The sequence below is a fragment of the Nycticebus coucang genome, chromosome 2 (genome assembly GCF_027406575.1).
Source record: "Nycticebus coucang isolate mNycCou1 chromosome 2, mNycCou1.pri, whole genome shotgun sequence".
In the NCBI taxonomy this organism is placed as follows: domain Eukaryota; kingdom Metazoa; phylum Chordata; class Mammalia; order Primates; family Lorisidae; genus Nycticebus; species Nycticebus coucang.
Genome location: NC_069781.1, coordinates 180,423,014 through 180,450,956, shown reverse-complemented (window position 1 = coordinate 180,450,956; position 27,943 = coordinate 180,423,014). Strand labels below are relative to the sequence as shown.

The following is a 27,943-nucleotide window of genomic DNA, read 5'->3' as shown; positions in this document are numbered from 1 at the left end:
CAGCCACAATAAGTACCACTAATAATTAGAATAAGAAAACTCAGGAAACCTGAAGGCTAAAGTAAACTGTACATTGTTCTCATTAGTGCAGCAGAAATCTGTTTGAAGAAATGATTTAAAGTAAAGTGAGAAAGGTATGAAGTTTGGAGGTGCCTTGTGTGGCCAGCTAATACTAGATGAGTAAAGAATAAGGGAAGTGGAAAAGGGGACAGTAGTGACATGTGCGAAATAGCAGGCAAGAAAGACACCACAGATTTTGGGTGTGTGTGTATTTCTTCCCTGTTTGTTACATTTTGAGTAAAGGTGTGATCTAGTCTGGTGAAAAAATAAAACAACCCTCCAAAACACCATTGCAGACCAAGGTTTCTTACTCTTGGCTGTATTGACACGTAGGTCTGAATGAAAATGCAATTTTTTTTTTACTACAAGACAAACTGATAGAAGAAATAGTCAGGCATAAGAGTACACCTTTATTTTTAAGATAGTGCGGTTGGGCATTGCTTAATTGTTAGCCTGTTAAACACTGGCAATACAGCCAAATATGCAATTAGCTGTGAAAGTGGTAGTTTTCAGCCAACTTTTAATGGAACTAGATAATACCCTTCATAGTCTAAGCACAACTCAGTCTTCTCTGGAGCTATTCTAGTAAACTAGTTTATTAAAAAGCAAAGCATAGGTGCACAATTAGATGATTATTGGGTGATACAAGTTATTTCCTCTCACCTTAATTATATTCTTTAATTATTTTCACAGAAATAATTTCCAGTGTATTTTCGTTATACTCAGAAATATAATCTTTGTTATTTCTTTTATTATGCAAATTATAAGTAGGGGACTCTCAGAGATGCAAGGAATGGTCATTGCTAGCTAGACCAGTTGCTTGTCCACTTGATACATTTCCTCTACTTTGTCTTCCTTTTACACTGTATATCTCATTGAATCTTGTTCCCAGTATTTACGATTTGAACTGTCTTTTCCATTTAGTATTTGATGTCAAATATCTTTTCATTACACCTGGATTAGAGGTGTAATCATACTCGTGGAAAATCCATAGATCTGGAAAATACCATCTTTTAAGGCTGTCCTTTGTATGGAAAGATAACTAAGTCTTCTGTATAAAGAATTTATAGAAATTCAATCCAGTCAGCATTTTGTGGATCCAGTCACAGTCCCAAGTAGGCTCCATGAGTTACGTGATACTACAAATGGTAATAAGCATGTTCAGAATGAACTGTCTAAAAGCTTAATATTTTCAAAGGGTATCTTTTCCTCAGGCTGGAAGGTAGCTGTAGACAGATTTATGAGAGTGATTTCTAGGAGATGGATCTCTTTTAAGCTCTACCATATTTACAGATAAAACTAAACCTAACATGTTTGAATGTTTGTGTCACTGTTACCAGTAAATGTGATTTTTTCTTTAAATTTTATTTTTAAAAGTTAATATTAAAGTGGGCGGCGCCTGTGGCTCAGTGAGTAGGGTGCTGGCCCGTATGCCGAGGGTGGCGGGTTCAGACCCAGCCCCGGCCAAACTGCAACAGAAAAATAGCCGGGCGTTGTGGCGGGCGCCTGTAGTCCCTGCTGCTCGGGAGGCTGAGACAAGAGAATCGCGTAAACCCAAGAGTTAAAGGTTGCTGTGAGCAGTGTGACGCCACGGCACTCTACCCGAGGGCGGTACAGTGAGATTCTGTCTCTACAAAAAAAAAAAAAAAGTTAATATTAAAGTATTTAATGTTTTATCTAATTGTAAAAATACCATGTGCTCCATATAAAAAGATAAATAAAATAGAACACAGCAGAAAATAGCTTTCTATAATTATACTACTGAAAGGCAGAACTACTGTTACCATTTTGGTATGTACCTTTACATGTTACTTTTTTCCTATCCACATAGACACATTTTGAAAAGTAAAAATGTGGATCATAATAGTATATGAACTACTTAGTATTTTATTAGCATTTTACCATATTCCTATTGCTGCTGTAACAAATTACCACAAACAGTGGCTTAAAACAAAACAAATTTACTATCTTACGGTTCTGAAGGTCAGAAATCCAAAATCAGTCCCCTGGGCTAATGTCAAGGTGGTAGCAGGTCTGGTTCCTTTTGGAGGCTCTCAGAGAATCTATTTCCTTCTCTTTTTCAGTTTCTAGAAGCCACCTGGATTTTTTGGCTTGTGACTTCATCCTTGAATTACTTCAGCTTCTTTCTTCCATCTCCACGCCTCTTACCCACTCTGGATCTCCTGCCTCCCTCTTAGAAAGAGCCTTGTAATTACACTACACACTGTGGTGCTTAAACTAACATTCACAGTTTCTAGGGCTTAGGTTGTGGACATCTTTGGGAGGACCATTATTCATCAGTACCACAGGAACATAGTTTTAAAATTGCTGCATAGCATTCTATGGTATGGATGACCTGTAATTATTTAGCTAGCCTCCTGTGATCGCACATTTAGATGGTCTTTGATTTTCCCAGTTATAGTTTTGCAGTGTGTATCCTTGGATGTAAATCATTGTGTGCTTTCAGATTTTGGATTGAATTCCTAGGAGAGATTTTAGAAAAGCAGGTCACCTGTTGCTAAAGAGCATAGCTAGAACACCTGAGTGTGTGGGGACTTTCCCTCTCACTGGCTGTGTGGCCTCAGGCAAATTGCTTAGCTATTTTGGTCCTCAGTTTTCTCGTCTGAAAATGGGGGTGATAACAGGTTGTTGTGAGGATTTAAATGAGTTAATACATGCAACTTATTTAGACTAGCACTTGTCAGAAACACTTAGTGTTTTTGTTATTACTGGATTAGACCAAAAGTGTTTTCTGTCCCTTTCTAAGGGTTTTAATATATATTAGCAAGTTGTCATTCTAAAAGAGTGTAAGTTTTTTATATTCGCTAGAAACATATGGAAAGTACTTACTACATTGGGTTTGTTGACTTCTTAAACATGATTTGTATTATATACTGGGTGCCTCAATATTTTGGGGGTCAAAATGTTACTTGATTTGTATAAATGGAAATCATAGAAAAGTGAGGTTAATTTTAATAGAAATTTACTTTACCATAAATCTTTTTTTTTATTGTTGTTGCAGTTTGGCCAGGGCCAGGTTCGAACCGGCCACCCTGGGTATATGGGGCTGGCACCCTTGAGCCACAGGTGCCACCCTACCATAAATCTTTTTAGGAATTTTGTCAATTCCCTAGAAAGAGATATTTTTAATTTCCCTTTAGCTAGGTCAGTCCCATCTGCTGGGCTGTTTGGAAGTCATTGTATATAACAGGTTATGGTGTAAGTCTGCCTGATGGGATTTGTAGTCTGGTTATGCACACAGTGTTCAGGACTGACAAAGGCTAGGACAGGAGGCTTACAGTTGCCCCCATTGCCACTTCTAAAATTTGAATACCCCTCAGCCTAGTGCATGTCTGGCAACTGAGGCTAAATAAAGATTAACTCATTTTTTCTGCATAGTTTAGAAACAGTCTGAATCTAACAGAAAGATGGGTTAGTATAGTATGAAAGCTTTTTTTTTCTCTGAACCATTTGAGAATAAATTGCAGACCTGCTGCTATAGTGGGCATTTCCTTAAAGCAGTGGCTTTCTTATGTAATCACAGCGTAGCTGTCAAAATTGGAAAATTAGCCTGTAATGGATACATCACCACTGTCTAATCCACAGGCAGGCCCATTCAGGTTTTGCCAGTTGTTCCAGAATGTCCATTACAGCACATGGATCAGTTCAGAATCATGAGTTGCATGGTCTCTTGAGTCTCCTGCAGTCTGGAACAGTATCTCAGTCAATCCTTGGCTTTCATTATCTTGGTACTTAGGACAATTTTAGCCAGTTATTTCATAGACTGTCTCTGATTTGGGTTGGTCCGCTGTTGCCTTGTGATTTGACTCCAGTTGTGTGTCTTTGGCAGGTACCTCCCAGCAATGGTGCTGGGCTCTTTTTAGTGCAGTTGCTCGGATAGACCTGCACCCTTTTGTCCCAGTGCTGGTCACCTTGGATGACAGTGAAGCTTCTCTGCTGTGAAGTTACTTTATTCCCCCTTTTAAGTAAGTTTCTTTCTCCACTGGGGAGCGTTTTGCACCTACATACATGTCTCCTTCTTCTTCTGTGTCATTGTGGACTTCTGTTTTCCGGCTTTATTTGGTGGGTTAGGATCTGTTAGTTTTATTATTTTGATATTCAGATTATCCCAGATTTGGCTAGTAGGGGCTCTTCCAAACTGACTTTTGTGTTCCTTGGACACTTTCTCATCATTCTTTGAGTGCTTCCTCCCTGGTATAACAATGTGTTCCAGATGCATCTTGGCAGCCTGGAACCAAGGAGCCTAGTTTCTTTTATTTGAGATTGATATTTAGAAAACCAATTGTGTACACTAGGTGGGCTCCCTGCTATTGGGGTGTCACTGTTACCGAGTCCTTTCCATTTACAGAACTAGAAAATGTGTGTATGCATACGTCATAGATACACACTTATTTCTGCATCTGTCTGTATGTACTTGTATATTGGGAATCTTAAGTTTATACCAGCACTTACAATTACAGTCTGATACCAAATGGTTCATTCATTTTTTTCCTTTCAATATTGGTAACTTCCTTCTCTGACAGTAAGAAAGCTGCTTTGTGTTATCTTATATGTGTGTGTGTATACATATACATATATAAGTATATATGTATGTATGTGTTGAGACAGTCTCACTCTGTCACCTGGGCTGGGGTGCCATGGCCTCAGCCTAAGCTCACAGCAACCTCAAACTTTTGGGTTCAAGCCATCCTCTTGCCTCAGCCTCCCCAGTAGCTGGGACTACATGCCACCACACCTGGCTGATTTTTCTGTTTTTTTAGTAGGGATGGGTCTTGCTCTTGCTCAGGCTGGTTTCTTGCTCCTGAGCTCAAGGGATCCTTCTTCCTTGGCCTTCCATAGTGCTGGGATTATAGGCGTGAGCCATGACACCTGGCCCATTATCTTTAAATTGTTGGTTGGTTCACTACCATCACCTTGTTGCCACCTTCACCCACTAGAGGTCTGACCCCCTCACCAGGTACCTCTCCCCTCTCACCCCTTCTCACCCTGCCCAGACTCCAACACTGCACAGTGGGCCACTGCTGCTCTTCCATGGATGTCTGTGTTCTTGCCTTCAACAGAATTACTCAGAAAAGGAGGAAGGAAAGGAAAAGTTAGAACTCTTTCTAAAAGTTGTTTTTCTGGTGGGCATGGTGGCTCACGCCTGTAATCCCAGCACTTTGGGAGCCGAGTGGACGGATCGCCTGAGCTCACGAGTTTGAGATTAGTCTGAGCTAGAGCGAGACACCATCTCTAAAAAAAATAAATAAAAGTGTTTTTCTTTGTGTGTGTGTCTGTTGTGTGTCAGTGTACACCTCTTCTGTGTGCTTATCTTCCTGCTGCTGCTGCTAACCTGCTTCTCCTGGGTGGTGAGGCTAACCTTATGCAGTGAGAACCAGGAAGGACCAGTGGGTGACACTGATAAATAGATGCATGAGACACCAGAAAGTGCAAGGTGCTTGTGAAGCCCCTTTAGAGGAGACCATGGGAGATGGAATGTCCTTAAAAATAGGCCTAAGAGCACAGGGCCTGGTAATGAGTGGCTGGCCCTGTGGATCCCCTGGCCTGTGCCACCATTCCCTGGCTTCCAGCCCCTGCTGGTGGTTTTGTTGTATTCAAAGGAAATTCTTCAAAATTCTTTTGAAGCCGCCTTATTTTACGACTAGGAAACTGGAAAACTCAGTATCTGTTGTCATAATTTTTGGAGCCATAGGTCATTCAAAATAGTGTTGTCTTTGAGCTGGATTTTAGTTGACCTTTCAGGAATATAAGCAGGTCAACCAGATCCATACAGAGCAGGGAGGTATTTCATTGTCCCTGTCATTGTCAGCCTTATGGTTTCTCCCTATGATTTTTGTACTTGAGGGTGTTTTCCTTCCAGCTGCTGGTGGGTTTGGAGACTACAGCAGGTGGGCTGGAGTTGAAGGTGTGGTATAGTGCACTCTGGTGACCAGACTCACTCATCCACTTGTGTGGCCCTTTGCTGGAAGGGGTCAGTGACCAAGTACTTGTTTTACTGGCTTTGTAATTACACTACATGCCTTCCTTAGGCATTTTCCCCACTCATTTCGCTTTTCTTTTGACCTCCCTCTGCCCTCTGTTTATTTTCTCATTCCAGAGAAATTCATCATCCTGGATTGCCCAGGATTCTGCTCTGATTCGTGGCCTCCCCACTCCGATGGTCATATGAAATATATCAGTAACATGCTCAGAGCTCAGCTCCTGTGAGTGTCCCCAGACCAGCTTCCCCACAACCTTCTTCCGGGCAGTCTCCACTGGCCCATTTGGGCAGCAGGCCTTGGCGTTGTCCTTGCCTCCTCTCTTGTGTTGACAGCATATTCTCTCAGCTCCACCTTCACATCTCATCACCTCTCCTGCCTCCCCTGGCCCAAGCCACCATTTTCTCTGTCCCGGTTATTTATATATGCAGGAGCCTTCCCAGTTGGTCCCTGATTCAGTTTGTGCCCCCTCCCACCCTGCAGCCACAGTGATAAGTTGGAGTGAGTGTCAGCTGTGTCTTCTCTCAGAACTGTCTTCTGCTTTTCCTTCTCCTTCAAAACTGAAGGCTGAAGTTCTTTCCTCGACTTGCAAGGCCCCCTCTCAGCTGCCTCCCAGTTAAACACCTCATCTCATCTCATCTCTGCCTCACTTTTTTCACTAGTGTTGCTCCTTCCAGTTGGCCTCTTTGCAGGAATGTTCCTGGCCCCAGGGCTTTGCACTTGCTTTTCCTATTGCCTGGAGTGCCCCTTCCCCAGGCAGCTTGGTCAGCCTCCTGCTTCCTTCAGGCATTGGTGATAAGTCCTGCCGTGTCTCAGAGGCTTCTGCAGCACTCAAGCTAAAAAATCAAGTCTTCTCCTGACTTGTCCTATTTCCTATATTTTTTATCTTTTCCAAATGTGGTATTCATCACTAGTGAAATACTCTGTTTTATCGTCCGTCTCCCCATACTGGAAGGTAAGCTCCAGGTCAGAGATTTCTGTTGTATTTTGCTATTACTCTGTTCCTACTGCCTGGAACGTGCCTGGCCCTCGGTGGTTGCTCAGTGAATGAGTTGAAAGAACAGAGGAGCTCAGCAGTCTCCTCCCTGGCTCTGCTTTATCTCTGCACTCTTCACTCTTGACGGAGTAGTAGATGGAGCTGGTCTGTACTTCCAGCTGTTGACTGGATGTTCCGCTTGAGATCCTCCCATCCCCCATCATCTTTCAGCCCCTCCAGGTGGGCATCTGGGGGCCGCCGCCTCCTACTGGATGAAGTACTGCTGGTGCACAGCCTGTGTTGCCATGTGTCTTCCGTGTCTCTAATGTCGGTCTGCTCAGGATGCTCCCCTCTGCTCTACTGTGTTGATTCTTCAGCCCTACCCAGCTCAGATTGTGCAGGAGCCAGCAAAGCCGCCTAATCACCAGAAGCTCTTTACTCCCCAGAAGAGAACACCCTGTACCAGTTCGGCTTCCCTGGCACTTTACATTTGCCTCTCCTTTGCTGTTTTCATTTCCTGCCTTTAGTTCAGCTGTTTTTGTGGTTGGCTTCCTCTGCTGGATTATAGGCAAGGCTGTGTCCCTGACTTCCTAACAGTATGGGATGCTTCGCGGCCCCTGGCAGTGTCTGGTCTTGGTGAGCACCCTGTACGACTGCGTGGTTTAATGCGTGGAGTAAAATGTCTTACCATACTGCCTTTCAGTGTCCTCATTTCTATAAACCTAAAATTTGTTTTGGGGGGAGAACTGTATCACCTTAGGGATTTTGTTTTTTTGCATTAAAAACTCTCTAACCCTTTCTTTACTTTTCTTTTTATAAAGTCAGCCTCTTGCTGAAGTTGTAAGAGAATATCACCCATCTCTTCTGCCTAGGCTACATTATAATATTAAATTCACTTTACCTGTGAGTGAATTATTATTATTATTATCATTATTATTATTACTATTATTTTTTTTTTTTTTTTGCAGTTTTTGGCCAGGGCTGGGTTTGAACCCACCACCTCCGGCATATGGGGCCAGAGCCCTACTCCTTTGAGCCATAGGCGCCACCCCTGTGAATGGATTATTTTGAAATAGGTTTAATTAAACTTGCTCTAACCAGTTAGGACTAAGATTTTCTCACTAGTATTTGTGTTATACGGTATATTTCTCAGTTTCTTTAGACTAAGGAGGAAGAGTTCTGAGACTTTTTTTTTTTAAACTTGTCTTGATTGATGGACATACTTAACTCTTTTAAATATATATTCATTTACTGTAACATGAGAACCCTTATCATCGGCTTTATTTTCTTTGCTTTAATTAAGCTAGGTATTTGCTTTATGTAATTATATTCTGTGATATTCCATTGCTGAGACTATCAAGCATAAACTAAAAAATCAGGGCTCACCCCTGAGTGGATGCTGTAGAATATGTTAAGAGTAACGTTAAGTGCCCTCTGCTCTTTGTTTTTGGTCTTTCTGTTTGGGTCTTTGTTTTTAATGGCTTTGCTCTTGTTCAAGTTGTTAGGCTTGTTTTTCTTGTTGAGATGGATGTAGTTTTTTGTTGTTGTTTTTGTTTTGCGTGGTGCTCTAACCACTGAGCTGTAGTTGTAAACATTTCATTCATCGATAATGAATTCTGTTTCTCTAACCTTAGTCTCCAGTGTCAGTTCTAGAGATAGGCTTGTTATTTAGGATTATTTGTTAATATAGCAGTGAAAGTCCTGTTTAATACATTTTGTAAATGTGTTAAAAAGTTCTTTAGATACTATAACCCTTAGTATCTCAACTTCTTTAGATACTATAACCCTTATCAGTGATTTCCTGTCTGTGAAAGCATAGGTGGATAGTTCAGGAAAGCAAAAACTCTTTTTGCTATAAAGTACCAGTTTCTGCCTGAAGAATGATTTTTACAACATGACATACTTTTCTTGAAAGATGGCTAATTCCTTGTTCTGAAGGGTTTCTTTCTAAAAACAAGTAGAGGTACAAGGCCTACCTTGCTTATTTTATCCATCCCTGTTGCTGGATTACTTACGTCTCAGGTGTGATCTGTACAACTGAGGTTTCTGTGCAGGCTGTAGCCAGCATTGTTTTTTACTGCTGCTCTGTTTTTCATCATGAAGAATGACAGTGTTTCTTACAATTGGGATATTTTGAAAGAAATCTGTGCCTTTGTGTAATTTAATACTCAGATAGCATTTTCTTCAGTAATTCTTCCCCCATGAACTGTCCTCTCAGATGACTTCCAGTAAAGAGGTAATCTGGTGTTATAACAGAGTTAGCAGACTAATTTTTTTTAAGTTTGAGGTTTCAGGTAAAATATATCTAATGACAGTAAAATACCTTCTATGCTCTTTTCTTTCTCTTTTTTTCTATGCTCTTTTCATAGAATTGGCAGAAAATATTTTAAAATCTGAATAATTTTAAAGCACAGTATCCCTTAGAAAAGGTGTTAAATATGACTTGCATGGAAGTTAGTTTGTTGTTAGGTATTAATTTTATATTAGAAAGTGAGGATGTACACTAACAGTTTGCCTGAAAAGCTGGTGAAATTTGTGGTAGGTGAGATGCTGACGACTGTGGGAGGAGTCCTGCAAGTGGTGGGGGAAGACAGACTGAAACAGAAGCAATGAAGGATCATCAGCAAAGGTCATGACTCCTTTTTTCTTTTGAGACAGAGTCTCACTCTGTCGTCCTGGTGTAGAGTGCTGTGCCATCATCGCTCACAGCAACCTCAAACTTTTGGGCTCAGCCTTCTGAGTTTCTGGGTCTATAGGCAACCGCCACAATGCCCAGCTAGTTTTTCTGTTTTTAGTAGAGACAGGGTCTCACCCTTGCTCAGGCTGGTCTTGAACACCTGAGTGCAGGTGACTCACCCTCCTTGGCCTCCCAGAGTACTCAGATTATAGGTGTGAGCCCCTGCGCCCAGCCAGTGATTCCTTCTTTTTGGCTATTGGAATGCTCAGGAACAATGTGCTTAATATTCCTGTTATTACTTTGTTGTCTTTAGTTTTTTTCCACTTTTCTCATTTTATCCTTTTTTCTTTCTTTTTTTTTTAATCCTTTATTTTCAAAGATACCTAAAACTTCATTTTTTCCTGAAAAACAATGAAGAATGGGTAAATAAAATGAAATAAGATGTTTTATGGTTGTTTAACACATTCGTCTTATAACTGGCCCATCTTTCTTACCCTCATTTTATTTTGTTTGTTTGTTTATTTATTTATTTTTTGCAGTTTCTGGCTGGGGCTGCGTTTGAACCCGCCACCTCTGCCATATGGGGCCAGCACCCCATCCCTTTGAGCCACAGGCGCCACCCTATTTTGTTTTATTTTTTTAAAGACAGGGTGTCACTATGTTTTCTACACTGGACTCAAATTTCTGCTCTCAAGCAATCCTTCTGCCCCAGTCTCCTGAGTACCTGGGACTACAAGCCTGTGCCATTGCACCTGGCTGTCCTTTTTATTTTGATTGTAAATATAGGTAGATTGACCTGGCATGTCAGTGTACTACTGATGTCGATGGGTGCTGTTTTTTGTTTCATAGGTTGGCTAACAGAGTGATTGATCAGCTCCGTGGGACTTTGGTTCTGTGGTGCAAATGGAGTATAGGACTCAGTCATCTCGGCCTGAGTGAGAGAAGTCTTATGTCCAAGATGGAGAAGAAGCGGAGAAAGAAATGAAAGCCTCTTTTCAGGGGAAGACACTAAAGGCCATGGGATTTAACTTCTATTTACGTTGGACAAGACTGTAAGATGGCTGATCAGTAATGTTGCAACTTTTAGCTGAAACAAAAATTCACTTTTAATCAAGGAAGAAAAGTGCGATTTGAATTTATGCAATTTTATGACCTTATTCACTTGTGACCATGAAGCTTGTCAACATCTGGCTGCTTCTGCTAGTGGTTTTGCTTTGTGGGAAGAAACATCTGGGTGATAGACTGGAAAAGAAATCTTTTGAAAAGGCTCCATGCCCTGGCTGTTCCCACCTGACTTTGAAGGTGGAATTCTCATCAACAGTTGTGGAATATGGTAATAGTATTGTTTTAAGTGTTAGGACCTTCCATTCTGTTTCTTTCAAACTTAAGATAAACACTAGCTTTTGTCAAAGAATGTACCTCTTTTTTCTACAATAAATTTCAAATGGGGTGAGTGTATAGTACATGGTAATGGTGCTTAAGTTTGTTTTCATAGTACAGTTAGCTTGTCTGAAACAAGGAAATTGACATTCTTAATTATTTACCTACAACTTGGACTCCAAGGAGCAGAGATGTCTTTGTAGAAGGTGAGGATGGGGTTCAGAGGTGCCAAGTGTTTATTATGTTCTAAAATTTAAGCGAGCAGATAAGAGTAACTAAGCAAATAGTCTCATATACTCTACTCTGGAATTTTGTTACTATTTTCATTAAGGTAAAACTGAATGTTCAGTTGTGTGAATTCCTTTTTTCGGAAAAAAATTATATCCATTTCTTTGTTACGTATCCAAACTTCTGTAGGTATTTTCTTTTTAAAAAATATCCCAGTGATCAGTTTTGAATGATGTGTTCTATGTGATCAGAGATTCACACAGGTTTTAACTCAAAGCTCTGCAAACAGCTGTTGGGGCATTTAAGCCAGGTTTTCTTTTTGTTTGGTTTTTTTAGAGTCTCACTTTTACTGCCCTCGGTGGAGTGCAGTGACGTCACAGTTCACAATAACTTCCAACTCCTGAGCTTAGGCAATTCTCTCGTCCTAGCCTCCTGAGTAACTGGGACCACAGGCGCCCGCCACACTGCCCAGCTATTTTTTTGTTGCAGTTTGGCCGGGGCTGGGTTCAAACCCGCTACCCTTGGTATTTGGGGCTGACGCCCTACCCCGTGAGCCATAGGCGCCACCCTTTGTTTGCTTTTTGTTCTTTTTTATTATGGGCTTTAAGATACATAATTTTTCTTTTACCATATTTTACATTAGCTATAATATAGTATATTTTATATGTGTGTAATTTCTTGTTTTTATCTGTGGTCATTGATTTCAGAATACATTGTTGCTTTCAATGGATACTTCACAGCCAAAGCTAGAAATTCATTTATTTCAAGTGCCCTAAAGAGCAGTGAAGTAGACAATTGGAAAATTATACCTCGAAACAATCCATCCAGTGACTACCCTAGTGATTTTGAGGTGATTCAGATGAAAGAAAAACAGAAAGCGGGGCTGCTGACACTTGAAGATCATCCAAACATCAAACGCGTAACACCCCAGCGGAAAGTCTTTCGTTCCCTCAAGTACACTGACTGTGAGTACGGTGATCTCAGAGTTGTCATCACTTTAGTTTCACTTTGAAAATTTCAAAGTGCAGAGTAAACTGAAAAATAGTGCACTGCATACCTGTGTCCTTGCATCTGGTTCATCAGTTGTGAACATTTTCCTGGCAGGAATTTTTTAAAGAGACTTCCTGCTATTCTGGTAGAAAAAACTCAGAGTGTTTACAGGAGAGTATGGTAATGATTTGTTTCTGTTGGAATGATTTTCTTCTAGATTTACCTCAGAGCCTTCAGACTTGGAGGCCACGAGCTCCTTCACATGCCAAAAGGAAAGACCACATCTTTCCTTCTTTACTTGCATTTTGCTTTTCTCAGTATGTGTTTTTATTTTTAAGGCACTCTTGCAAAACGTCTTTTTCTTAGGTTTCATTTGTTTTTTCATAGCCACCTGACTGTAAACAGTCATGCCTCAGCTGGGTTTATTTAATTTAAGTCATCAGCTGTGCAGGTGTGAGGATGGAAAGAATTTGATTTTTCTTTTCAGCTGGAGGGCTTAGTCTTTATTCATAATAGTTGGGCTTGTCAAGATAATAATAAATTGCATATTTATTATGTGATGTTTTCCAAAGCATATGTATTATCAAAGGAAAGATTATTTTTCCTGTTTATCATAAACTAGCTTCATAAATTGCTGGTTCTATTGTTATTTACTATCATTTCTTTCACTGAAAGGAAGAAGAAATAAAATTCTACTCTTCTTCCTTTGTCTATGGTATATTAGACCTGAGAGCCTCTGAGGTTTTGCTGCATTGAAGAAAGAAACAACACACCAAGGAAAAATGACCTGTTTTGCATAGTACAACAGGCCAGTTCTCAAGTCAGCTGTAGACTTGAGGTGTCTGACTTCAAGAGCATTTTATGCCAGTCTAGATATTTTGTATTAGTCCTCTTGAAAAGCAGTAACACCTCAAAATGATCCAGGAAATAAAAGCAAATCAAATCTGATATGATTAGCCAAATATTTATTTTGAAGAGCTCTAGAAAGCTTTTGGAGATACCTAATTTTAGCAAAAGATTCATAGACTCCCAGGGGGTTGGGGGTGGGTGTTCGTTCTGCACCTTCTCCCTGCATTTGCCATGGTCTGTGCCTGTCACCCCGTAAGGAGATGCTTAACTGTCGACATGTCTGTTCTTGAAGTTAGCTATGACCTTGAGGAGTGAGTGTCTTTTCATCTTTTAAGTTTTAATTTTTCTTCTTCATGAAATGGAGATATGTTCCCTACCTCACAGTTCTCATGAAAATGAAATAATGCATGAGAAGAGAGCTTAGCAGTGTTCAGGATGTAACAAAATGTTAACTATTGGTAGATTTTGTTTTATTTGGGACTGCAACTGTTCACTCTGGATCCCATCCATTTGGCTCTACCCTGTGGCAGTAAGACAAAGCTAACCTGTTTTCTGTGACACAGCATGTAAAGATTATTATGATGGTATCTCTCTGATATTTGAAGACAGTTTCTTCTGTCTGGGCTAACACTCTCCAGTTCCTTCAACAGTTACTCAGATGACATGGTTTGAGTCCCCTCACATTTAAAGCATTTTCCTTTGAGTACCTTGCAGTTTTTCTAAATTATTAAACTGTGAAGCCCTGAACTGAATGTAATACCTCCAAGTGTAGTCTGATCTGTTCAAGGTAAAGCAGAACCCTTCCTTGTTCTAAATGTTGTTTCTTCAATTAGTAACTCTGGTATTGTCTTGTGCTATTGACTTAAAGATCAGAATCAACATGGGAATTTCAATACAGGGCAATTTCTGTTGGACTGTGCAAATAATTACTGGGATTTATGTGACTATATATTTTTCTGTCTTGGTACTTCATGGGTGTAGCCTAGTAAGACTGGGATGAAAAAATAGTAGTAATTTTGCTTTAGAAATAGAACTGCAGTAGTATTATAGATCTTTTTCTTCTTAAAATGCATTTGAAATATGACGTTCATTATAACATGCACTTTGAAAGGTAAAGGGAAAATTCTTGTAGTATTTGTTTTGTTTTTTTCCCTCTTTTGTAAAAAAATAAAGAGATTTACAGATAGCAAATGCATCCTTTTTGACATACAGTTTGGCACGTTTTGACATGCTGTTTGGCAAATGTATCCACTAACAAAATCAAGATACAGAATAATTTCATCACTGTCAGAAATTCCCCCTCCCTTATTCATTTGTAGTCCTCTGGGTTTTTTGAAAGGTGAAATCCTAGTAGATAAGAATGTTGTGGGCTGGGAGCGGTGGCCCACGCCTGTAATCCTAGCAGTCTGGGAGACCTAAGCGGTGGATTGCCTGAGCTCACAGGTGCGAGACCAGCCTGAGCCGGAGCGAGACCTTATCTCTGAAAATAGCCAGGTGTTGTGGTGGGCGCCTGTAGTCCCAGCTACTTGGAAGGCTGAGGCAAGAGAATCACTTGAGCCCAGGAGTTTGACGTTGCTGTGAGATATGATGCCACGGCACTCTACCCAGGGCTACACAGTGAGGCTGTCTCAAAAATAAAAAAATAAAAAAAAGAATGTTGAGAATATGGAGTAACATACAGTTTGAAAAAGGTCCTCTTGATGTTTGTGTTCAGTGGGATAACATGACTTTTTTCTGTCCCAGTAATCTATAGACTTGCTATAGTCATCTCGTCCCCTGCGAAGAGTCAGCTTCTATAAAAACTTCTTTAGTAGTAAAACTAAAACTTCATGATTGATTAGTGACCATTTTCTTCAACTTTTTTCCCCTTTCTGGTTCAGTGTGAACAAATTGCTAATGAAAAATCAAGTTTTTCTTTAGTTTTAGCATCGCAGTTACCTTCATTTCTTTCTTTCTTTTTTTTTTTTGAGATAGAGCCTCAAGCTATCGCCCTGGGTAGAGTGCTGTGACATCACAGCTCACAGCAACCTCAAACTCTTGGGTATAAGCGATTCTTTTGCCTCACCCTCCCGAGTAGCTGGGACTACAGGCGTCTGCCACAATGCCTGGCTATATTTTGGTTGCAGTTGTCATTGTTGCTTAGCAGGCCTGGGCCGGGTTCAAACTCGCCACGCTAGGTATATGTGGCCGGTGCCCTGCCGATGGAGCTATGGGTACAGCCAGCTTTCTTTCTTTTTTTTTTTTTTGTAGAGACAGAGTCTCACTGTACCGCCCTCGGGTAGAGTGCCGTGGCGTCACACAGCTCACAGCAACCTCTAACTCTTGGGCTTCCGTGATTCTCTTGCCTCAGCCTCCCGAGCTGAGGACTACAGGCGTGCGCCACAACGCCCGGCTATTTTTCTGTTGCAGTTTGGCCGGGGCTGGGTCCGAACCCGCCACCCTCGGCATTTGGGGCTGGCGCCCTACTCACTGAGCCACAGGCGCCGCCCCAGCCAGCTTTATTTCTAAAATAAAAAAATTAAAATTATTTTAAAAATATTTTATCAGTCCCTTTTTGCCTCACCTTGGTTCAGAAATTTTCAAATAAAGAACTCTTTGGGAAAAATAAGAAAATTATGTCCTCTATTGGTAATTATATTCCTGTAAAAAAGGCAGAGAATTCCACTTCCTTCATATAAGACGTTAAGAGGTCATATTACTATGCTTAGAATGTTCGTTTAGCCTGACAAATGTAACGTCGTCTGTTTTTTCTCCTCTTCTCTGACCTTTTTTTTTTTGCCTCTAGCTGACCACATAGTGCCCTGCAATGAAACCCGATGGAGCCAGAAGTGGCAGTCATCTCGTCCCCTGCGAAGAGCCAGTCTCTCCCTGGGCTCTGGCTTCTGGCATGCTACCGGAAGACATTCAAGTAGACGGTTGCTGAGAGCCATTCCACGCCAGGTTGCACAGACGCTGCAAGCTGACGTGCTTTGGCAGATGGGATATACAGGTGTGTGCTATTAACTGGGAACAGTGCGAGTCTGGGGTTCGGGACCTCAGTCTCAGGAGCAGCTGTCCTAAAGCTCTGGACTGACCCGCTTGTCCTCCTGTTGTCTGAGTGGGACACAGTCCAGTCGTTTAGCCCTGGTCTGTTGTGCCTGCTGTGCTAGGCATCTGTTGGTAACTGTCACTGCTTGTGTCTTACTTTTGTTACCATTTCTGAGATTAGGAAGGGTAGATGGTTATCATTTCTCTGTTATTGTACACAAGAAATACAGTACTACTTCACAGCCTGGGCTGGCCCGCAGTCTCACAGAGATCTGTAATTTCTCAGAGAAAGAGATCAAATTCAGAGATGGTCGCTTTGATTTGGGCAATTTCATGAGAATTAGTTTATCACTTGACTTTGGTGTCCTATATGCAGAATGACCAAGTAATTGACCGTCACATTTGCTGAACATTTGTTTCAGGACAGGAAACAATACTGAGGACCATGTCCTATGAAATAAAACTCATAACCAGTAAGATTCTTTTTCCCTTGCTGATTCATCATGGCAGAACATTCTGGTTTTAACTAATATGAAGACTTTTGACCCTGAGTGTTAAATGTAAGCCAGTCTGTCTTGCCTCCAGGACATCACAGTTTGTCTAGAGACCTTTTCCCACACTTCCTTGGCTAGAGACCCTTACTTCTCTGATTTTAACTCCCTACCAACTTTTAACTCCTGGTGGACTGACATTTTATTAAAAATGTTTGTGTCTTGTTTTTTTTATCTTTTTAGAATGAGAACTTCTTTAGAAAACAAATTCTCTGGTCATCAGAAAACCATTCCCCCCAAGCCAAACTGTTTCCAGTTTTATTTGTGCATTTTAAAAAAGTAGCAATAATTTTGATAGTTATCACTGTGTATTGATTGTTTAACATAGTGTTTATTGGTAAACAACTCTCATATCAGAAAGACTTCCTTTTTACATTCGTGAGCTGTTAAAATAATACAGGTATCTTGTGTTTTTTTCTAGATGTGTTCTAGAATATCTGACAGGCCAATCATTTCACATGGTACAGATGGCTTTTGGCCGTGTGAAATAGACTTGTAATTACAGAAAGGGTCTACTATCATGATTGTTCTTGAAGTGAGGTCAACCCCATGTGTTGTTAATAATCCTTCTTTGCAGAGTCTGTTGTCACTAATGAGCAGCATTGAGTAAATTGCTGTCCTTGCCAGGAGTAGGAATAGTTCTGCCTGCCTTCCCCCATTTGCCCTGCTCTGTTCCTTAGGTTTATGCTTTGTGGGTGCTTGGTAGGGCCACTTAGAAGATGGGGGGATGGAGACCTGTTGTAAATTACCAGGGGAAAATGAGTCAGAGATGGCAGCCTACAGCTTGGAGGAGCACTACAGGAGTGGGGAGGGCTGTTCCACCCCTGAATATGGGTGACAATTGAGGAGGGTCCAGAGAGATCTGTTCTTCCTCAAATCTGGTTCAGCAGCAGATGGTGGCATTTCTCCTGCTCTTCTCTTTCCTTTTTTTTTTGGCAGTTTTTGGCCAGGTCTGGGTTTGAACCCATCACTTCTGGCATATGGGGCCGGCACCCTACTCCTTTGAGCCACAGGCGCCGCCCTCTCTTTTCTTGATCTTGGCTCAGCCAGCTAACTCCCCAGAGCATCTGACCTAACTCTGCATTCTGGGCAGACTTTGGCATGATATGTTACTTTCTGTGGGTTCAGGAGGGAATGTATTTTACTGGCAAAAATCCAAAAAAGATGATTTCTCCAAACATGAGTGTACTTACTTTCTTCTTGGAATAAGGTGCTAATGTGAGAGTTGCTGTTTTTGACACTGGGCTGAGTGAGAAGCATCCCCACTTCAAAAATGTGAAGGAGAGAACCAACTGGACCAATGAGCGGACTCTGGATGATGGTAGGTCTCGTGTGGCAGTGAGAACGCAGTGACTTCCCTGCCACCCTCTGTTAGGTCTGTTTGTTCATGAGCTGATGACTCCACAGTCCATGTCTAGTAGTTTTTGGGACAAAGCCAATTATTGTGCCTTTCATTATAACAGAAGCTTTTCTGAAAATCTCAGACAATGTCAGAAAATAAAGGTTGGTGGTGGAGAGGGGTGTGGGGAGGATGCCTGGTGGAGGCGCAACTCTTCTAGAGCAGAGAGGGTGTGACTGGACTTGATGTGGTGCTTGTGCCGGCTGAGTTCTGAGTGGAGTGGCCCCAGGGATCCTCCCTCTGGAACTGGGAGGATGGAGTCTGTATGGAGATGATGGTTTGGAGCACTGCACTGTGGCCTGCATTATCAACTGTGTCTAATGGGATCTTCTCTTTCCCCTAATGGTCTGCAGGGCTGGGCCATGGCACATTTGTGGCAGGTGTGATAGCCAGTATGAGGGAATGCCAAGGATTTGCTCCAGATGCAGAACTTCATATTTTCAGGGTCTTTACCAATAGTCAGGTAGGTGTTTTGAGGAGTCCTGAAGCTTTTAAGGAATTGATAGTAAAATGTAAAAAGTATAAGCACTCGACTGTCCACACCCAGGTAAAAGCACACGTCAGTGATACTGAGCCACTCTCAGGCCTCATGTGCCGCGCTGTCTCTCCACCGTCCCCTCTATGTGACTCTGGCCTCCGTCTGCCACTCCCTTTATTGCCCCTAACTCAAACCCTGAGGACCCTGCCCTGAGGCCGCCAAGTACAGTGACTCTTTGACCTCCTCTTTCTTCTCCTCCTGCAGGCTTTCCCAGGCCTCTGTGCCTCACATAAAATACTAACACTGATGTGAATTTGTAAGGAAAGCAGGAGGAACAGGAATCAGAGAACTAATGTCATCAGATAACTGTCACTGCTGCCATTTATCCTTCAGTCTGTTTAGGAATGAAGATGATTAGCCAAAAACACACTATTTAGAGGTGCTTAACTTACTAGAAGTGTCTTAGGATAGGGCAGTTAGAAGTTTGGGGTTTTATCTTGGAAGGCACCTTGTGTATCACACCTGCAAAGAGAGGCTGCCCACAGAACACAGCCTTTCCAGGGTTCACCTCCAAGGACTTAGAATTTCTGGGTGTAGCATTTTATATTCCAGAGCATTATTCATACTTGGGACTTATTTCTGATTTTTTAGTTAATCAAAACGTATCAAAAGAAATACTTTATGCTTTTAAGAATCTTATCAATTGTCATAGTACTTTGAGACTTCTACTGAAACACTAAAGGACGGTTTTGCAATTTAACCAGGTATCTTACACATCTTGGTTTCTGGATGCCTTCAACTATGCCATCTTAAAGAAGATCGACGTGCTGAACCTCAGCATTGGGGGTCCTGACTTCATGGATCACCCCTTTGTTGACAAGGTCAGTCACGTTGGGCACACATACGCTGTGGTTGGATGGCAGCTCCTGCTCTGTTACAACCCCAGCTTTGCGTCATTTCTAGTATGCTGGTGGCTTTTTGCCCAGCTGGTGACAGCTTTGCGAGGACAGATGGTTAATGACACGAACTTTAATGACTTACATGTCGTAAATCCGAGGTTGGAGGCCTTGGAAATAGGTGTTTATAAGGAGCACTTGGTGCCTTGATTATTTCACCTCAACTTACAACCCCTTGTTTTCTAAAAGTGGCGAGAAAGCTGGTGTCTGCGTGTTCTGTGCAGTCCTGCTTTCTGGGCACTGTCCTTCTCTAGACGTGACCAGTGTTAGACACACCCACCTGTAATCACCCAATGCTCTTTTTGTTTTGGTTTGGTTTTTTCAGAGACAGGGTCCTGGTCTGTCTACAGTGGTATATTTTGAGGAGGTTTTCCTTCTTTTTTAGGATTATTTTTAAAATTTGAGAGGGTAGGCTCTCATAGCTCAGTGAGTAGGGTGCCGGCCTCATACACCGAAGCCGGCAGGTTTGAGCCTGGCCCAGGCCTGCTAAACAACAGTGACAACTGCAACCAAAAAATAGCTGAGTGTTGTGCAGGTGCCTATAGTCCCAGCTACTCAGGAGGCTGAGGCCAGAGAATCGCTTAAGCCTAAGAGTTTGAGGTCGCTGTGAGCTATGACGCCAAGGCACATAATTAATTAGCTTTTGCCTTAAAAAAAAAAAAAAAAAAAATTGGGGGGGGGAGGGACAGGGTTGACAATTACATGTAGATTCCTTAAAAGTATTATATTTTCATTATATAAATGCTTTCTAATTTTGTAGGTATGGGAGTTAACAGCTAACAATGTAATCATGGTTTCTGCTATTGGCAACGATGGACCTCTTTATGGGTAAGTAGCCTCAGCAGGGGTGAGCTTTAGGGATTGTTTTTCCCTCAAGTAGCTAAAAGTGTCCATCTGTACACCTTCCTGTTTGCATATGTAGTGCTTGGTGTTATGCACGTTTTTATCTTATAAAAAATAGAATGCGTGATGAACCTCCAAGCGCTTACTACTCCCCTCAGCAGTTGTCAGCTCAGGGTCAGTCTTCTTTTTGTTCAATTTTTTTAAAACTTGGTTTGTAAATAGTAATAGTAATTTTTATTCTATTTTCCCCCCAAAATTAATCAGGAAAGTAAATCTGTTAGAGAGAAATGGGTCTCTGCAGTATTAACACACACAGGCAATGAAGAGGTAAACAGGCGAGATGCCTGCTTCTCTGGGAAAGATCAGCTGCAGACACAGAAAACTAAGGCAAAGGAGGACTTGCTGGGACGGGGCAGAGACCAAACGGTGCTGTGGGAGTTGACAAGGGGCCAGATCTGGCATCGGGGAGCACGGTGGCCCAGAGGTACATCTTTGTACCAGGCTGCTGTGGGGGATTTGAGCAGCTTGAGATGCGAAACATTTGCTAATAAACTTTGATTAGAGATCTCAGTTTTCTTTCTACCTGCAGCTCTGAGTTACTCTGTAGATGATGTGTATAGTTTCTTACTGGAGGCTGAGGATGTGCTACTGTCCTTTATCAATTACCCAGGATGTGTGCAGTTCGGTACTATGATAAAGGGCTTTAGTTAACCACTAAGAGAAAAGAGAAGATTACAGTGTGTGTCCTCAGCTTGCCATCATAGGGTGTAGAGAGAAGTGTGTGAGTTCATGTATCCCAAATGGGCGTATCTGTGGCACATGGGCAGTGGCTGTGTGTCATGTTGTGGGCACACACACTACATCTCAACTGGGACATCCTCAAAGCTGCAGGAAAGCAGGTTGTCTGGAGGATCAGCTGAGTTTACACAAAGGGTCCCAGGTGTGGCGTGAAGTTAATGCTTATGTGTCTCAGAAAACACAAATGTTGGCAGTCACGTGGCTCCAGCCTAATAGCTGGGTAAATGACCCTGCCCCCTGGGAGTGGTCCAGTGCTGGATTTTGCTCTGGTGTTAGTGATGCATCCTGTGATTCCTAGACTGAAGAGGCATAAACACACCCTAGTGTGCACATGGCTGCATCGTGACACAGCCCGTCAGGTTTTCTTGTTTTCCCTCCCTGGGTTTCTTCTGCATCTGGTGTTCCCACTCAGGGCCAGCACTCGTCGTTCAGAGCCCCCAAGTTATCAGTGTTTCCTGGCTTTTCTTCCTACCTTTAGCTCTTTCCACCCCAGCTCTTCCAGTGTGACAGAGATGGAGCCATATGTGGAAGCAGACAGGTCCCTCCTGCCACTTTTAGGTGGAGGGGACATCCCTTTTCTGAGTGTCAGCTTCTTCACCTGTCACGGGGCCATGAGACCCATCTTTGAGGCGGCTTTAAGGAGGAACTTAGGCAGGAGAGGAAAAGTACTGTGAGTATCAATGCTCTGTGAGTGGTAGCTGCCCTTTATTCTTCCTTTTTTCTCTATTTCTACTGATAAAACACACATGCTGGCATTTTCCTATTCAAGAACCTGCAGCGGATTATTATTGTTCAATAAATCAAATTTTTCTTCTTGGTTTCCAAGGTCTTTAGTAGCTAGTCTGGAATTGCAATCTTCTGTAAAGGGTCAGATAATAAATATTTTAGGCTTTGTGGGCCATCCCGTCTCCATTGCAGCTACTCAGCCTTGTGAGATGAGAGCACCCTGTGAGATGAGAGTGCCCTGTGCTGAGGAGAGCGCCCTGTGAGATGAGAGCATCCTGTGCTGAGGAGAGCGCCCTGTGAGATGAGAGGGCCCTGTGCTGAGGATGCGCCCTGTGAGATGAGAGCGCCCAATGAGATGAGAGCGCCCTGTGCTGAGGAGAGCACCCTGTGCTGAGAAGAGCATCCTGTGAGAGGAGAGCGCCCTGTGGAGAGGAGAGCGCCCTGTGCTGAGGAGAGGGCCCTGTGAGAGGAGAGCGCCCAATGAGATGAGAGGGCCCTGTGCTGATGAGAGCGCCCTGTGAGAGGAGAGCGCCCTGTGAGAGGAGAGTGCCCTGTGAGAGGAGAGCGCCCTGTGCTGAGAAGAGCGTCCTGTGAGAGGAGAGGGCCCTGTGATGAGGAGAGGGCCCTGTGCTGAGGAGAGGGCCCTGTGCTGAGGAGAGGGCCCTGTGCTGAGGAGAGCGCCCTGTGAGAGGAGAGCGCCCTGTGCTGAGGAGAGCGCCCTGTGAGAGGAGCGCCCTGTGCTGAGGAGAGTGTCCTGTGAGAGGAGAGTGCCCTGTGAGATGAGAGTGCCCTGTGCTGATGAGAGCGCCCTGTGAGAGGAGAGCACCCTGTGCTGAGAAGAGCGTCCTGTGAGAGGAGAGGGCCCTGTGCTGAGGAGAGCGCCCTGTGAGAGGAGAGTGCCCTGTGCTGAGGAGAGCGCCCTGTGCTGAGGAGAGGGCCCTGTGAGAGGAGAGCGCCCTGTGAGAGGAGAGCGCCCTGTGCTGAGGAGAGGGCCCTGTGCTGAGGAGAGCGCCCTGTGCTGAGGAGAGCGCCCTGTGAGAGGAGAGCGCCCTGTGAGAGGAGAGCGCCCTGTGCTGAGGAGAGGGCCCTGTGCTGAGGAGAGCGCCCTGTGCTGAGGAGAGCGCCCTGTGAGAGGAGAGCGCCCTGTGCTGAGGAGAGCGCCCTGTGAGAGGAGAGCGCCCTGTGCTGAGAAGAGCGTCCTGTGAGAGGAGAGGGCCCTGTGATGAGGAGAGGGCCCTGTGCTGAGGAGAGGGCCCTGTGCTGAGGAGAGCGCCCTGTGAGAGGAGAGCGCCCTGTGCTGAGGAGAGCGCCCTGTGAGAGGAGAGCGCCCTGTGCTGAGGAGAGTGTCCTGTGAGAGGAGAGTGCCCTGTGAGATGAGAGTGCCCTGTGCTGATGAGAGCGCCCTGTGAGAGGAGAGCACCCTGTGCTGATGAGAGCGCCCTGTGAGAGGAGAGCACCCTGTGCTGAGAAGAGCGTCCTGTGAGAGGAGAGGGCCCTGTGCTGAGGAGAGCGCCCTGTGAGAGGAGAGTGCCCTGTGCTGAGGAGAGGGCCCTGTGAGAGGAGAGGGCCCTGTGCTGAGAAGAGCGTCCTGTGAGAGGAGAGGGCCCTGTGCTGAGGAGAGCGCCCTGTGAGAGGAGAGTGCCCTGTGCTGAGGAGAGCGCCCTGTGAGAGGAGAGCGCCCTGTGCTGAGGAGAGGGCCCTGTGAGAGGAGAGCGCCCTGTGAGAGGAGAGCGCCCTGTGCTGAGGAGAGGGCCCTGTGCTGAGGAGAGCGCCCTGTGCTGAGGAGAGCGCCCTGTGAGAGGAGAGCGCCCTGTGAGAGGAGAGCGCCCTGTGCTGAGGAGAGGGCCCTGTGCTGAGGAGAGCGCCCTGTGCTGAGGAGAGCGCCCTGTGCTGAGGAGAGCGCCCTGTGAGAGGAGAGCGCCCTGTGCTGAGGAGAGCGCCCTGTGAGAGGAGAGCGCCCTGTGCTGAGGAGAGGGCCCTGTGAGAGGAGAGCGCCCTGTGAGAGGAGAGCGCCCTGTGCTGAGGAGAGCGCCCTGTGCTGAGGAGAGCGCCCTGTGCTGAGGAGAGTGCCCTGTGAGAGGAGAGCGCCCTGTGCTGAGGAGAGCGCCCTGTGCTGAGGAGAGCGCCCTGTGCTGAGGAGAGTGCCCTGTGAGAGGAGAGCGCCCTGTGCTGAGGAGAGCGCCCTGTGAGAGGAGAGCGCCCTGTGAGAGGAGAGCGCTGCTGGCAGCAGGAGAGCGAAGGAGCAGGCCTGTGCTCCAGCAGCACAGTGATGATAAGGACGGTGCAGTTGGCAACTGCAGCTAGAATCTGCTGCCTGGCATTGTTTTCCACTACTCCATGTACATTTTCCTCTAATCTGGGCTCCCTCGCGTCTGCAGTAGGAACTGCGCATCAAGTTACTCTACGGGCGTTTCACACCTGTCTGGGTAACCGTCTCTTTGAGGTGCTGTCCTGACTGCTTCGTTCTGCACTAGCTGCCATTGTAAAACCCTGTGGCTTTTGTGGGCGGTTGTACTTGTTTTTCCTATCGAGGAGTTGTGAATTTGTGGTATTTAGAGGGAAAAGCCTTGAAGGGAAGGTCCCGTCATCTCCTTGTGTGTGTGTGCTCCTGGTGCTCGGGGGACCTGGGTGTCTGGCAGCTGTGTCTTGTAGTGATGGGAAAGGCGTGTGGTTATTGCAGCCCCCATGGTGGCAACTTCTGTTTTATTGCTTGGGTGTCTGTCAGTACTGCTCCTGTGCTGGTGCGAAGACAGTCACAGCAGCCCTTCTGGAAGTGGGTCCCTGGCACCCCTTGCTGAGGTCTCTCTCTGGGCCCTGCGTCCTGTTGCTCTTAACACTTTGTGGTGCCGAGAAGTCTGCAGCTGCAGCTTTCTTCTTTCAGTGCCAACGGTGGTTTATTTCCTGGCTCTTCATCTCAAGCCTTCACTTATTTATTAGGGGTTTAAGTATAGTAAATATTACTGAGATTGATAGGTAGAAAGAGGATGGGAAGATAGCATTTTTTCTTAGCTTCACTGGGAGTTTTTATCAGTGACTTCTGTTCCTTGAATTCATGGAAATTTGTAAATTTCTAGCATCAGCCAATGGAAAGTCATTATAAGATCCTCCGAATGACCACCTGCCAGTGTACTGGGGGCCAGTGAGCTGAGGAGACGGCATCCCTGTTGACTTGGTGTGGTTTGGAACCTTTGGTTAAAGCACACGCTGTAGAACTTCTTGCTGTTGAAATCTCTTAAGCCACTTGAAATCTGTTGTTGTTACTGAATTCTCAAAGAGTTCATTTTTTGGTAGTGGAGCTATATAATAGATAAAACTTAGAAATGCAGATTAATAACTGATGGCTTCATACTTTCAAATAGTTCAACTTCATCTTGGCTTTCTAGTTTTGACTTTTTTTGTCCTTACTCATTTCTCTGTCATTTCTTTGCAGAGGTCCCATGGGGATTGTGCGGCTTTTTCCTTATGTCATACGTCTTCCTCTAAGAGGCTGAGGGTGTAGGATAGTGATAGTCATTCCCACGGTTCCCAGTGAGGAGGTGGGGCAGCACTGCAGAAGATCATTTGGCAGCTCCTAACTTCCTGACCGTGACAGACGCAGTTGTGTGGATATGGTTTCTTCCCAGAGAAGTGTCTTACACAGTTGGGGAGGCAAGATGGAAATAACCTGGAACAATTCGAAAGTGATACAAGAATGTGTATATAATTAGATGGTGAACTGTGGTCAGGTTAAGGCTTGTGAAGTTCAAGGCAAGGGGAGCTCCTTAAAGCGTGGAGGAGTGAGGGTAAAGCTGAGCCTTAACACGCTGACAGGGAGGAAGGGTGTTCCCAGGGAGAGGACACGGCCCGAGCACCACATGGACCTGGTGTGTCATGCTGCACGAGCCTTCTCACAGAGAACTTCATAAAGTCTTAGGCTTTTATGGGAGTATTTACCCTTATTTGAATTGTTCATTTTAAATTATCTTCTCTTTTTTGTGTGTGTATGTGTGTCTCAATTTAGCACGCTGAATAACCCTGCTGATCAGATGGATGTGATTGGAGTGGGTGGCATTGACTTTGAAGATAACATTGCTCGCTTTTCTTCAAGAGGAATGACGACCTGGGTACCTTTTCTTTATTACTGTTATGTGGCTAACGGGACCATTTGGTTAAGAATCCTGGGTGTGTTTGTAAGTGCACAGATGATAAGCATATAAGGCAGACCAACCCTCTGATACACATTGACAAGCCAGGGCTATGGGTGCTGGCCCTGCCATCAGGACAAGAGCTGCCCCTTGACCTCTGCTGCTTCACTCTGGCCGGCCCAGAGCCCCTCATGGAGGCAGCTCTGGTGGATTCTAAGTGGTGTCTCCTGGTTCTTCTGTCGTATTTCTGAGTAACTTACTTTTTGGATGAATAGATTCCTGCCCACTTGTCCTGACTAGTAATAAGATGAGCTGCCCTCCTCAGTGCTAGGCGAGATGGCTTTTGGTTTTGGCCTTAAGAAGTGGGAGAAGAAGAAAAAAAAAAAAAGAAGTGGGAGAAGATACTGAGAATAGCTTAGTACCAACTCCACTAACACAGAAATAGTTATATTTAACTGGTCAGAATTGAAATAACCCCACCAAGTTAATAACTCAGCTGCTTGGGGTTTAACTGTGCTACTAATTCACCTTTCTTTACCCGTCAAAACAAAGTTTGATTCAAGATGAGATGCTTACTAGAGCACTACTAAGTGGCTGGGGGGAATGCCTGCCCCTGGTGTTTGGGGACATTCATCTCTTGGTCCTCTGACTTAACATGTGCCATGCTTGGAGGTCTCGAGTAAATCCCCAGAAAGATTGACACTGGGAACACTATGGGCCTCGTCCAGCCCTGCACCCCTTTATGGCGTAATCTTCCTCTTTAACCTTAGTACCATGGCAGCGCCAGCCCCATCAGGTCTCCACACCTAATGCAGTCAAGAGCCCTCCTCCTGCGGTTGACCTGCTGACTGGACACCACAGTCTGGTGACCCCAGTTAGGTGAAAGTCAGTCCTGGGAATGTGCCTGCCAGTCACCTCTGTCTCCCTGTGTAAACGCTTCCCTGGCCTGTGAGGTAGGGTCCTGTCCTCAGCCTTCCTCAGGAGCTTGTTTTTAATAGCGTCTTGAACAATCAGTTGGGCAGAGCTGCGAGCGTAGATCTGCCTCTCGGTCAGCCATATGCGTGCCCACATGCCTTTTTTGGTTGTTAGGAACGCTTTTGACCTCAGGTTCATAACTTTTTCCAACAGAATACAAGACCCTGTTGTACTTTGCATTTTGCCCTACTTTTAGGAAGCTTAAGAGAGACCATAGGGCGGCGCCTGTGGCTCGGTCGGTAGGGTGCCGGCCCCATATACCGAGGGTGGTGGGTTCAAGCCCGGCCCCGACCAAACTGCAACCAAAAAAAAATAGCCGGGCGTTGTGGCGGGCGCCTGTAGTCCCAGCTACTCGGGAGGCTGAGGCAAGAGAATCGCTTAAGCCCAGGAGTTGGAGGTTGCTGTGAGCTGTGTGAGGCCACAGCACTCTACCGAGGGCCATAAAGTGAGACTCTGTCTCTACAAAAAAAAAAAAAAAAAAAGAGAGAGAACATAGTTAAAAAATCTTACCCTAAGTTAGGCATACATATAGTTATCTTGGTTTTTCTAACTGGTTTCTTTTATTTTGGACAATTTGCAACATCCAGTCATATTTACTCTTCTCTTTGTAAAGAAACGTGTTCTTTTTTTCTAGTTTTTAATTTTAATTTTCTAATTTTTCTAACCTATTTATAATTTTTAATTTATCTAGAGATAAAACATTTTCCAGGTTTTGGTCATATTGATAAGTCAATGTCCAGTTTCTAGTTTTGCATGCTAGCTAAATTAAAATATTTAGTTTTATTTTTTTTTTTAGTATTTATTTTTTAATTGCTTTATACCCTTGCTGTTGTCCTGGTTATTATAAAACATGCTAAAATAGTTTTATTTTCTACTTTACCCTCCAAGCTTGTTTTCTGTGTTGCAA

At 44.1% G+C, this 27,943-nt stretch overlaps 1 protein-coding gene across 2 annotated transcripts in view; it reads left to right on the top strand.

Annotated features, from left to right (window-relative positions):
• Positions 1 to 27,943, top strand: part of MBTPS1 (membrane bound transcription factor peptidase, site 1) — a 55,101-nt gene that overhangs the window by 1,792 nt on the left and 25,366 nt on the right. For both annotated transcript variants that reach the window (XM_053609601.1, XM_053609609.1), the window contains exons 2-9: positions 10,562 to 11,045; positions 12,028 to 12,285; positions 15,945 to 16,148; positions 17,948 to 18,058; positions 18,490 to 18,599; positions 19,379 to 19,495; positions 20,331 to 20,398; positions 25,938 to 26,040. In XM_053609601.1, coding sequence (XP_053465576.1) covers positions 10,883 to 11,045; positions 12,028 to 12,285; positions 15,945 to 16,148; positions 17,948 to 18,058; positions 18,490 to 18,599; positions 19,379 to 19,495; positions 20,331 to 20,398; positions 25,938 to 26,040 — 1,134 coding nt within the window. In that variant the 5' untranslated portion in view covers positions 10,562 to 10,882. The remainder of the gene's footprint in view (positions 1 to 10,561; positions 11,046 to 12,027; positions 12,286 to 15,944; positions 16,149 to 17,947; positions 18,059 to 18,489; positions 18,600 to 19,378; positions 19,496 to 20,330; positions 20,399 to 25,937; positions 26,041 to 27,943) is intronic.